General features: G+C 39.6%; 1 protein-coding gene across 3 annotated transcripts in view; it reads right to left on the reverse strand.

Moving 5' to 3' along the window:
* The window catches only part of pb (proboscipedia), a 34,847-nt gene extending 23,767 nt beyond the window's left edge, over positions 1–11,080 (reverse strand). For all 3 annotated transcript variants that reach the window (XM_066294410.1, XM_066294411.1, XM_066294409.1), the window contains exons 1-3: positions 10,805–11,080; positions 7,666–7,888; positions 7,225–7,411 (exon numbers count right to left, since the gene is read on the reverse strand). In XM_066294410.1, the coding sequence (XP_066150507.1) occupies positions 7,225–7,411; positions 7,666–7,888; positions 10,805–10,809 (415 nt within the window). In that variant the 5' untranslated portion in view covers positions 10,810–11,080. The remainder of the gene's footprint in view (positions 1–7,224; positions 7,412–7,665; positions 7,889–10,804) is intronic.
* Between the last annotated feature and the right edge of the window lie 1,204 nt (positions 11,081–12,284).

The raw sequence follows: 12,284 nt of genomic DNA on the forward strand, positions 1-12,284 counted from the left end.
TAGTCTACCGCCCCGGGCCGTCGCCCTACCTCGCCTCTCCGTGGGGCCGATATTGGCCTATACTGGGTTCGCCTTTGGGAGCTGACACAATCCGTACATGGGAAATTACAAGTTTAATGTATTTGTTTTTGTTTTTTGAGAAAACAAAACAAACAATCAAATTGAACATTGAGCAACATGGTCGTGTAGAGGTGCGCTGATGTACCTATTATCTACACAGTAGAAATTATACTTTTTACTTATACTTTTTTTTTATTTAGTTATAAAGCACTCATTTTCTAAACTTATAATGTATATCGTATTTGTTAACTTTTTTCTTCCAAACTCGTGGTGTAAAAATAACTGTTGGGCGTTATTTGGAAAAAACGACTTTTGGGTATTTAAGAATTCTAAATTTTAATAATTTTTTTCAAATATTTTTCTTAATTCTTAATCGTTTATGAAAATTTGTCAATTTTCCAGTAATTTAAGCTTTGTTTCATCAACAAACGTCAAATAGTTTTGTAGATAATTCAGTTTCGGTGAAACTCTATGAGTTGTGGAAAAGCCGCAAAAATCAAAATAAATCAAAAAAACAGTGGAGAATCGGTGCTATATTTCATTATGAAGCTTGTGTTTATTTCCGACAAAAAACCATTTTCATTAAAAGAAACTGCCATATTCAATTTAAAAAAATGGTGTAAGGGTCAGTTTCCGGTTTAACCGGACGCGGTATCAGGTTGAAAACAATTTCGCAACGTCATGTTTTTTTTCACAAAACAAAACCATAAACTTCAACAAAACAAAAAACTTGCATTTCTCCATAGACGGATTGGGCCAGCGCCCAAAGGCGAACCCGATATCACCTTTTAGTCCATATGGAACCGTACAGGCGAGAGGAGCTTTTTTGTCCCCATTGCGTCACAGGTCATTTTCCACATATCTTCTCTGCGCTCGTTTCATCACAAGGTGTTGCAATATAACTTCAACATCGTCAAGAACTTTAAATTTGTAGCGTTGCGATATGCGCAAAACGCTACCGAGAGACATTTTCTTTAAAAGCTGTTTGTTATCCATCAATTACAGTCCTCATCACAATTTCAAAATTTCAGGAGGAGCTTTCCCTGCGGCACCGAAATTCAAAGTTTAATATTGATATTCGCGAGCCGTCGTGAACCGAAACAAGATTTTGGTTTATGGTTTAAAGATGACATGAAAATGTCTGCTTGGGGTATCGATCAGGGGGAAAACAACGACACGAACTGACGTAGAATGACTTGCACATCTCCATCAGACACCAACTATTAATAATGTTTATCCACCCCCCGTTTTAGCACATCTCTCATCCACCGATATTAAATATTATCATCTGATTCCGGTTTTAGCTGATGGGGAGGTTTTACGCTTATTTTGCCTTTCGCAACGTATCGATGCCAAATGCACCATTGGTTCAATGGCAGACACGAAACTGAAACTCCTTTCTGGAAATCGACTTTTTAATTCTTTTACATCCTTCGACGTGAAATTAATCAGTTTTAATATTTCAGTGTGACGGACCCTCTGCCGCATCTTTGAAGACGTAATTTTTCTCGAGAATGCTTTGCTGAACCCTACGACTGACAATGTGATTGATGACTTATTTTGTATAGTCCTGCCGCTGATGCAATACGAGGGAATCTGATTTTTGTGTTTGTCCATTGTTGTGTATTTACCACTGTTTTCTCGGTGTTCGATCCGAGGTGGTCAACTCGTGGACACTCGCCAGTTTTGACTTTGAAATTCATTCACGAAAATTCTCCCTGTTCGACAGGAGGCGCTCCAACCGACGAGGCAGTTCGTGCACCTCCATTGCCACCTACCTCCCTCGAAAAATCAAAAGGAATGGGCCACTCATAATAATGCTTTTCGGACGATACAAACATTAAGCTTAAATATTACATAATATATTCGTTATTTCAAGTTTCCTACACGCGATATCGCCTATGCCGCCTCAATATTCACTATCTATTATTAAATAATTCAAGACTCGACGTTATTGACTTCTACCCACATCAATAATACCGTTAAGGGTAAGGTATATTTAATTCAGCCATGTTTAAATATAGGAAAAATGTTAATAGCCATGGGAAGAGGGACATCCATGATAGTCGTACGCCGACTGTTCGAATTCCCAGAGTCGTTTACTAGACAAATCGCAAATCAAACGAGAGGTAGCGAATAGAGCGAAATAGAATCGTAAGAATGTTATCAAGACGTCAGACATTAATGACGTGCTTAACAGGAAGAAAGATGGAGTAGCTCCCGTCAGTGGCTCACCCCAAAACGAGGGAGAGCAATAACTCACGCAGTTGCTCTCAGTCTGTACTAAGTGGACAGGCAAATTCGGTTAACCACTTGTTCTGGATCCCATTTTCATTATTTCGGACCAATTTGTTACATTTGTTTAGCAACATGTCGGGGAGGATGATCCGGTGCATCCACATCCCATTTTGGTTCAGGGCCACGTTACAGATATCCATAAGTACGCGTACGGGGTTAATTTTTGTAAGTTGACAAGTTGCTGCGAGTACGCTGTTCAAGCTAGGAAAATTTGTTTACACAAAGGTTGTTTACATTTACGTACACTTTTATGAAATTAGAAAACACAAATGGACGTCAGGATCCAAAAGAAGTTTTTTTTATGGGAACCCCCTGTGCATCAACGCGTAGTTGGAGTTCGCCAATTTTTCCAAAAATATATATGTCCGGGCTTGCTCCAGTAGTTTCCGATGTTCGATTTAAGTAAAGTAGTGAAAAAACGCCATGAGTGGTCGGAAGCGAAACGACAAAAAAGTAAGAAGTCGAAGTATTATTTGCTACTTCGACGTCCCATTAGCTCATTTATTACTTATTGTTCATTGACAAAAAAGTAATATTTAACCAACAAGAAAAGTTCGAACTTGTTCGTTTAGTTCACAAAAATAATAAAAATTTTAATGCAGCTCGGGCCGAGTACGTTCGTTTGCATTCTGAGTTTCCTCTACCCTCTCGAGGTTCACTTTATCGCACAGGGTGTCTCAGAACTGCGGAGCTTCTACAGATTGTTCAGTGCATCGACGGAAGATATCTAGGTACGAGAACCCGCAAATGCCTTCCTAAGGTGCTACGGCCTTAACACAGTTATGAGCGAAAATACTTCATCGAGTTTCAGTACGTTCCATTTTAATTTGTTTGCACAAAGTAACACTCAAAATGTCGTCCCAGCACTTCATTGCACCTGTTGAAACGTCGTCCGTGGTTTCTGCAGATTTGCATAAGAGTTTGGCAATAATTTTGAACGACTTTAAATGCCGCACTGATTCGTTCAATCTAGTCTGTTTCCAGTAGCATTTCTTAAACCAGAAACTTTACGTGTCCCCCAGAGAAGAAATCTAAAGGTGTTAGATCGGGCGATCTAGGGGACCACGGAACCGCACCACCTCTGCCGACATTGTCCGAACTGAAGATTCAAATAATGACGGGGTTGATGAGAAAAGTGTGCAGACGCACCATCATGTTGCAACTAGATTTGCTGTTGAACGTTTAGTGGAACGTTTGTAACAAATTCCGGCAGGACATCTTGTAGAAAACGCCTGTAAATAGGCCCCGTTCAACGATTGGACAGCAGGTATGGCCTAACCAAATGGCCATCAACATTACCAGCGGACCGTGTGGGTTAAGTTGCTGCTCACGTAATTGACATTTGCGGACACGGGGTCTTATACTCAGATGTCTTCTTTTGATGCACTGAACAGCCCCCAGAAGTTTTATCCCATAGTTTTGAAACACTCTGTATTGAACCATGCTTTATAGAAGGAAAAATTCTTAAGAGACGACAACGAAGAGCTATTCCAATTGAAGAATTGATTTTTACGATATTATTATATTTCCAAGGTAAGACGATATTTCCTTCGTGTTGTACCTTAAGCTGACATAAGAAAACATAAACATATTTATTTTTTAAAGAAAGGCCAAGTGATTCTACAGTGAATGCTCCAAGGTATTTCAATATAAGTCAAGGAAAAGTTATTTCAGTCCTCCACAAATATTACTATCATCGTTATAGAACAATGCCCGGCCAGAAACTAACAGATACTGAGAGAATATGAAGTTTAGAGTATTAGGAATAGATGTTGTGCTTGAGAAATGTAAGACTTGAGAATTTTTGAGAAGATACTGTGAACCGACGAAGCATCTTTCACAACAGATGGCATTTATGACATAAAAATGCTCGTATTTGGGCAAACAAAAACCCTCGTTCTATTGAAGAGATCCCATGTTGAGGTCGTACTTCAATCAATGTTTGGTGTGGTATTCACCAAAACAAAGTCTTCGACCCACCATTTTAGGAGGACGATCTGACTGAGGCAAGATACTTGCAATTCTTGCAAAATAACATAGAAAATGAGTTAAAAGCATTTCCTCTGATAAAGTACAATAACCAAATTGGGCACCAAGACGGAGCACCTCCGTACAATATAGCAGAAGTAAGATATTATTGAAACAATGAGTATGAAGTGTGGACAGGCAAAGCAGCAGCTATTCTGTGACCTCCAAACAGCCCAGATCTTACCCTCATGGATAGTTTTTTATGGGGCTATTTGAAAACTGAAGTTTATAACGATGATAATGCAGACTTCAATGAAATAACAGATAAAATTTAACAGACCACACAAAATTTAAATGAAGTGTAATTAGGACTTTATTACAAATACGATTTTGAAACTTAACACAGTTTATGTGACAATAATGGTGGTCACATTGGACATTTGTGATTATTTTTGTCCCTTTTTTTGTTAACTTGATTAGTTTGTGAAAATATCTCTCATCGCAGGTCATGTATTTCCATTTAATTTATTCATAATTAATTTAATAAATGCTGGAAATGATTTCCATTAGTTTGGAGACAATAATGGAGCCTATTTTCACGCGCTTGAGATACGTTTGCAAATGTTTTTCCGGAAATAGCTCTGAATTCTTCAATTGTTCCTGCCTGAAGTTTCTCTATTGACTCAGGTCGCATGTACTTTTCAATTAGATTTTTCTTAATCAAACGAAAACTGCCCGATCAAGTGTAGCTTTGCAAGCTACCATCGGAAAGCATTTTTTGAGAGCTTGAAGATAAGGCAGGGGGTTGTCATTTAACATTGTGTGGTTGGGGTGGCTGAGGAAGCGGGGCTAAGAGAGAACTGACTGGTTAGTAGATCATTTTGGTTCCTTCTTGATGTTGTAAAAATTGGTGGGAGGAATTTTTAATATCTTTTTTTGCTCCCCAGATAGAGCCATAGCAAAATTTTCAAATTGGCACCCCGTACATTCTGTGCGTTTGAGGCGAATTGTTCATTTTTATTCTCTTCGTGAATCACACAAAAGCAGGGGTGGAACTATCTGAAAATACCATTCCCCCTTAACTGAGACTCCAACGAAAACCCTTGTAAACGTTTCAGTGAAAATCTGTTGCAGTTTTCAAACTTGGCGCAAACATTATGTCAACAATCTCGTTAAAAAAACGCGTAATCATAAATAGGGGCACCAAACCCCCACGGGAACTCTCTGGTTCAGTTTAACATTTTGAGAAAAATTGGGGCAAATACGGCCAAGGGTCGTCAAGGGTTAGATCTGCCACGGCCCCGTGCGCAAAGAATAATACCCCGAAGTATAATATGGGGATATCCCATTGGTGTTTGACAGTGAGTTCATCACACCCTCAATCATTTTCAACCATCACATTGTGGTGGACATGTTTTCGGATTTTTCTACTGTCGGCATAACTTGCAAGATATTGGCATCTATACTTAAAAAAAGCGCACCCTGTATAAATTTACAGTTACCGTCGCTTATAAGTGACAAATTATTTTGGCTAAATTGAGACTGAAGCCTCTAATAAAATGGTAAAAATTACAAGACTTTCAATCGAAAATTGGGCAGGATTGAAATTAACGAGGTAATCCCATGCAACTGAGGGTGATTCCGCTTCTGCGGTTCCTCGGTTCTAAAACAGAGTGGGATTTTGGTGAGGCGTTGTAGATGACATGAAGTAGTTTATTCTCTACGTAAAACCATTCTCGAATCCGTAATAATTATTCGGCAAATCGAGCAAACAGTTACGATTAGGGATTCGAGAGCAAATCGGTAAAAAGCGTTGTAAAAGCTGTAAAACGGGCCTCGCTCAGAATTAGTCGGATGCGACTTAATAGAAGCTGTCATAAAGCCGTGCTAATGATACAAAATGGCGCTGCAGGGGGCGATATCATTCAATTAACAACCGCCATAATGGTCCGCTGTCGTGAATTAATAACAGGAATCCACAGGTCCATTTGTATATTTTGTTGTCGGAGAGTTTGGAATAAAACGTCGGTTGACTTGGACCCATCCGAAGAATCAGACCGAGACGGTTTTAAAGTAATCGTTGACATCAAAGGTTCTGGCATTGTTTACTACAAAAAATAAAAAATGGGCACGGAACATGAATAGAATGAAATTGTAGCGTGCAGGTTCGTCTCCGCCCACCGCAGCTTGCATGATCCAGGGCCATATTACTTTAATGTCTTTCGACATGATCTGCCAACTGGAGGCACCAGATATCGAGACCGCACTCTATACTTTTCGAAGAAATATTTCAGCTCATATTTTTTCACATAATCATGTTAAATTGCACTTTCAAACTTGTTTTTATATCAGTCAAATGGCATTCTTGAAGCTAGCTAGGAAGTAGCCACACGCAAGCGCATTTTGTGTGTGACCGATAGAAAATGTCCTATGATTCGCCGGGTATTCCGTAGAAGGAGCAATAGAATCGCTCCCCGAAAACCAAAGCTCTCCATAACATAAAATAGAACAGAACCGCATTTCACTCTACTTCGCCCACAAAAATCCATATTACATCTCGATAATTTCCTTGTAAATCGTTATAGCACTTTTTCCAAAGTCTGGTTTACCTTACCGTACATGAGGCAATTCCCTGGCATGATTTGCAGAATAATTCAACCGGTTACATAAATGGCCGCTAAGGCTATTGCAGAATACTTGAATGAATAGTATTCGAATAACAAGGCAAAACCGAACCGCGCTTATCTCATATGAATGAGAAATAATTAGCCAGAGGTTTAACAATGATGCTAATTAGCAGATTTTGGCCTGAAAATAACAATGAATGAATGAGATGCTATTTGCGTCTTCGGAAAGTGGCGAAAGAATGTGCTCCGATTTAGATATGCTGAAAAGTACCTTGCTGACTGTTTTTCCTCGTGGTCTTTTTCTCTTTCATCCAAGGGTACTCCGGTACATTCACCCCTGGGGAGCCTAAACCATGAGGCACTTCCATGGAATACCCCCCCGGTGGGGTATGCTGAGGACTCATTGGTGTGCCATGGGGCGGCATCTCTGCAGATAGGTGGGGCAGGGCCGTCATAAACTGAGAACAAAAATGTTATTTATTTTTTGTTTTACATCCACCAGGGATTTGTAAGTTGTCGCTTGAGAAATTTTTCGAAGATCATCAATTATATTCCACATGCATGTCAGCACCATGGATTTCATCACGTCCATATAATGGCGTGTTCCTGACCCTCGAACCAATCAAGATATTTGGCAATAATACGACAACTATTTTTGGATGACGCTCAAATCTGAGGGATTTGGAAGCAAACAAAGCTTTAATTTACTTACTTCGGCCATTGAGGGTTGGCTGTTGATGAACCCGGTCTCGCACCCATCCATAGGGTGTCGAGGGCCACCCCCCACGCTGGAGCCACCGGGGGGCATCCAGTAGGGCCCCCCGGGGGCCCCGTCAGGAGTGTTCGAGCGCGTCTTGACCGGCACAAAGTCGACGTCGTCTTCGAGCTGCCCCACTGTAGGCATTAGTGAAATTAGGCCCGGTTCGTGATTCAATCTGGAAAGAGGTTTTAAGTGAGATTCTAATGGAAAGTTCATATAAAACAAGAAACAGTATTAGAAAATTGCATTACAACACTAACTATTGGACCACTAGAGAACAATCGTAAAATGTTCAAAAATTCTCGTCATTCATCGGTCTGAAAGATATAATTTTTTAATTTCCATGGAATTTTCAACATCCATACTTGACATTTTAAGCTTTTGAGCGAGATTTAGTAATTTTTGTTAAGGGGTGAGGGCTGAAAACTGAATTTTTGTTTTTGTAATCTCTTTGATTTATATGTGGAGCTGAAATCGGCATTCTTAACTTCGATTCTGCTCTGGCCCTCCAAGTCGCTTAATAGTACTGAAATCTTCATAGCATATAGTGGAACCTCTTGGTTTTTCAGTGAGGCCTCAAGGATTTTAGTAAGAAATCAGGTTTTTGAAGTTTTACAATTTGTGCCTGCCGCTTAAGATTGTACTCTCAAACTCAATCCTGTTCCACAATTTTGAGTTGATGAACGCTCATAAAATTTTCAAGACGTATGGAATACCCTTTGGACATTTGAGAAGAAGAAGGTGATGAAGATCTGGAAGCTACAATGAAAAAAGGTCTCGTTTCGTCTTGTCTTCAGATGCACACACAGGATTTGGCCACTTCTTAACGAAACAGAGCTACCGATGAATATTCTGATCGCTCTGCTCGAGATTTCATTAGAAAGTTTAATTGTGACACTTCATTTCAGGCTAAACTGTGCAGAGAAATTGGGAGGAATCTGAGGTGAATTAAAATTTGAATAACACGTGAGGAGGTTTCCATATCTGCATCTAATGTTAAAACAAGTGTCTAATAGCCGGAACATCCGCTATATCGCATTATACATTTCGACATTCCCGAAAGCCTCAAATATCTTATTCTCACGACCAATATTAGATTCCCTTCAAAACAGTAAAATGTGTCTAATTAACTGAAACGACAAAGATAAATTACCTTTTCCTGACATCTATCAATGCACGACTGTTTCGGTGATTGTTTGTTTTAAGGCATAACGTTGCCAAAAATACAGTATTATCATGGAAATGCATATTGATCATTTCTTGAGAAACATCTAAATGTTATCTAAAATGAATTTTATATGAATCAGCCTGAAATCATGTAATCAATTCTCAGGTAGTACTCGAGTAATGTTCTTCCAATTCAATTTGTTAATATATTTTTAAAGTAGCTCGAACTCTAAAAAGGATAGCGGGAAATTTTGAAAGAAACGCAGATGCGTGTAGGTTAAGTTTTTAGCATTATTTTGAGCCTCAAAAACAGCATTTGGACATTTAGCTTATCAGTGGATTGTGGTATAAATAAAGGCAGATATTGTCGACTTCCGGCAACAAAGAGCGTCTGACTTCGTAAATAAATCGGCATGAGTATTAGAGTTACAGCTTAAAAAACTTATGATTTGATGCATTATGAACGGAGGTTACATAGAGCACAAGGTTGCTCAGATTGGAGCTTTATATCTAAAAAATCATAAGAATTGTATTTTTCAAAGAGCGAAAGCGTATTTTACCATGGTGAATTGACACTTAATTTTAAGAAATTTCTGAGAAGAACCAGGGATGGTCTGCGTAACTGATTCTAGTATGAATTGCACGGTTGAATACTATTTTAATCTTTCTGAAATTTGTACAATTTTAACAAGAAACTGCTGTCATGCAGGAAACTACTCCAAATTGAGACACAAAAACTCTTAAGAACCTTTAGAGGTGAGCACGAAGTAGAATCTATTCACTTTTTTTCATTTTCAGCCACGTTCCCTAAAGGATCAAGTTATTATTCTTTTAATATGCGAATTCAATGTGATTATTCAGCCATTCGAAATTGTTTAACTACACCATTGATTTTACTAAGACTTGAAAGGCAGAAGGTGCCTAATAAATTACTGGGAATTGTAAGGTCCAATGCCGCTCTAATGTTCCTCAAATTCCTAGTAATGCTTGCCGAAACATTAGTGACGAACTCTCTTGCATTCGCGAGAATAGGGCCAGTACGTCAATTCAAATCTTTAACGTTTCTGAAGATCCCTTTAAGAATATAAGAATTCTAAGAGGTTGACTATACCAACGATTTTACTGAGGCCGAAGCCGGTGACGCATCATAAAAAGGGTTGAGGAAAGGACGAAAGAGTGCCTATCTCTATGGAAGTGAAAATGAATCTCCAAACAAATGGAAAGAAATATCGGCAAGTCAATATTTGAAGTAAATATCTTAGGAACTGGAGATACGAAGAATGACCGGATCAGTATCTCGGAAACTGACCACATATGCATGTAAAATCAGATCGACATTCTGGGCTTGACAGACTGCCAGGATAACTCTTAATTTCTTAAGTTCATTTTGGCGCTTCACTCATCGAGCACACTCACAACTTCTCGGCAGCTTTCTTGTGATCATCAGTTCAAATTAGGGAAATTTCACTAGTTGGTGCTAACTACGACTAAATGAGCGCTTGAAGAATTCTTCATCTTTGCGGCAATGTTTCACGCATTCATTCTCCTTTGCTTTAAAAAGATTCACGTCGGCTCCATTCAGAGAAGATGCATAAGCGGTCAAGCGGCTACAGAAGTTGAAGCTCGGATTCGCTGAGCGCCTTCTGTCTGACAATTTAATTTGACAAGCACCTGTCAACTTGATCTCCTGAAAACTGAAAATTCGAAATTCACGCTGTAAGTCAGTCGTGTTATAGCGAAGTACAATCACTTCAGCACTACTGTGCATCAATGGAACCTGAGTGCACCTTCGAAGTGACATTTGTCCCGTGTGGTGAGTTCCATAGTCTAATCAGGCACCTTTCACCATCAAGCTATCTTTAGGTACTTTAAATGTACATTTACTTCTCATTTAAAGATCTTTAGTTGAATTCTCCATATTTACCTCATCGACCACCGTCCTGAGAACTCCTTATCTGCCTCCACCGCACCTTACTTACTACTACCACCATCACAGTTCGTCCGCGATACCACCACAACGCGTCATCACCGCGTCACTTGCCGCACATTAACATTGTTGATAGCCCGTCGCAAGTCTGGAAAAACCCTTTTTGAGTGCGTTTCGCGAAACCTTTTTCCTTTGTCGCGTATCCTTGCAGTTGTCGGGCAGATTTCGCTGCTCGTTCCCGCGCTTGGAAATAGAAAACGATTGTTGGGCTTTGCGTCCGTGGATACAGTAAGCGCGCCTTGTTTTTGTTTCATTCTCCCTGTGGAGGCTGACAGAGGGTCACGTGTCCCAAGGCCCCGCCAATGGCCGCAGCGAACCTGGGCCGACGAGGCGGAGCATAGAGAAGTCGGGGCGGGCTCACGCCTGTCGTGTCGGGTTCCACTACAATTATACAGGTAAAAATTATGAAAAAAACAGCGGATTTCACATGAACACGCCGCCGATATGCCTTTGATATTCTTATTACTTTAAACACGGACGTGCTGGTTGATCACGCAAGCTTTGCGACCATCATGAGTGCCATTTAACCTTTATATGAACTGCTCTCATTCTCTTTGCGGAATTCACTTAAAAAGCGGTTGGGGTCAGATTGTTAAAAACGGAGCTTCTTTAGGAGTTGGGCAGAGATGACCTAGAAAACAAAATTTTATTGCGACTAAGAAATGGGGAGAATGTACTGCGATAGCGGTCGCTAATTGAGTGGTACGTCAAGCGACGCTACGCGACGCCTTTGGACGAGCGTCGCGGAGCAATTGCTTCTTACACTTTAGGATTGCCATATTTGTTAACAAATTTAACGGGCCGGTCGTTAAATTTGAGGTCGGTAAACTGACAAAAATTCCCATGAATAACGGACAACAATAATTTAACAGACCGGACAAAACAGACAGCCTGCAACAACGGACTATCCGTTGTACAATAACGGACGTATGACACGTCTAGTACATATTGCTTAATGAACGAGTAAACCGATATAGGAAAAGTGAAACACACATCAAAGAGAGCCCCTAAACAAATTTAAAATCTCTTATGTATTCTGGATCAATAAACTAGTGTAGATTCTCATCCAGTCAGGGGTATAATTTTTTTGAATATAACATGAAGAAACTTTCCTTAAATTTCCGATTTCGTCCGATCCTTTTCAGTGTGGTTCTAAGTCAACACAACTAATTTTCAAATTTTGGTGTCTGCATATTTTTTTTTTGCATTTACCACACCTAATTAAGTCCGCGATGCATATCGTTCTTTGAAGAACCCAAGAATTTTCCAGTACAAATTTTATGACTTGCTCTTGTAAAATCTGACTTTCTTAACTCTGAACTTGTTTACTCTCACTCACTACAACTGGAAGTTTCCCCCAAATCCATTTGAAACTTTGAATGTTCGCCTGATTTTTCACGATTTTCGTATCATTTTT

This window comes from Euwallacea fornicatus, chromosome 21, assembly GCF_040115645.1.
Source record: "Euwallacea fornicatus isolate EFF26 chromosome 21, ASM4011564v1, whole genome shotgun sequence".
NCBI classification, from domain to species: domain Eukaryota; kingdom Metazoa; phylum Arthropoda; class Insecta; order Coleoptera; family Curculionidae; genus Euwallacea; species Euwallacea fornicatus.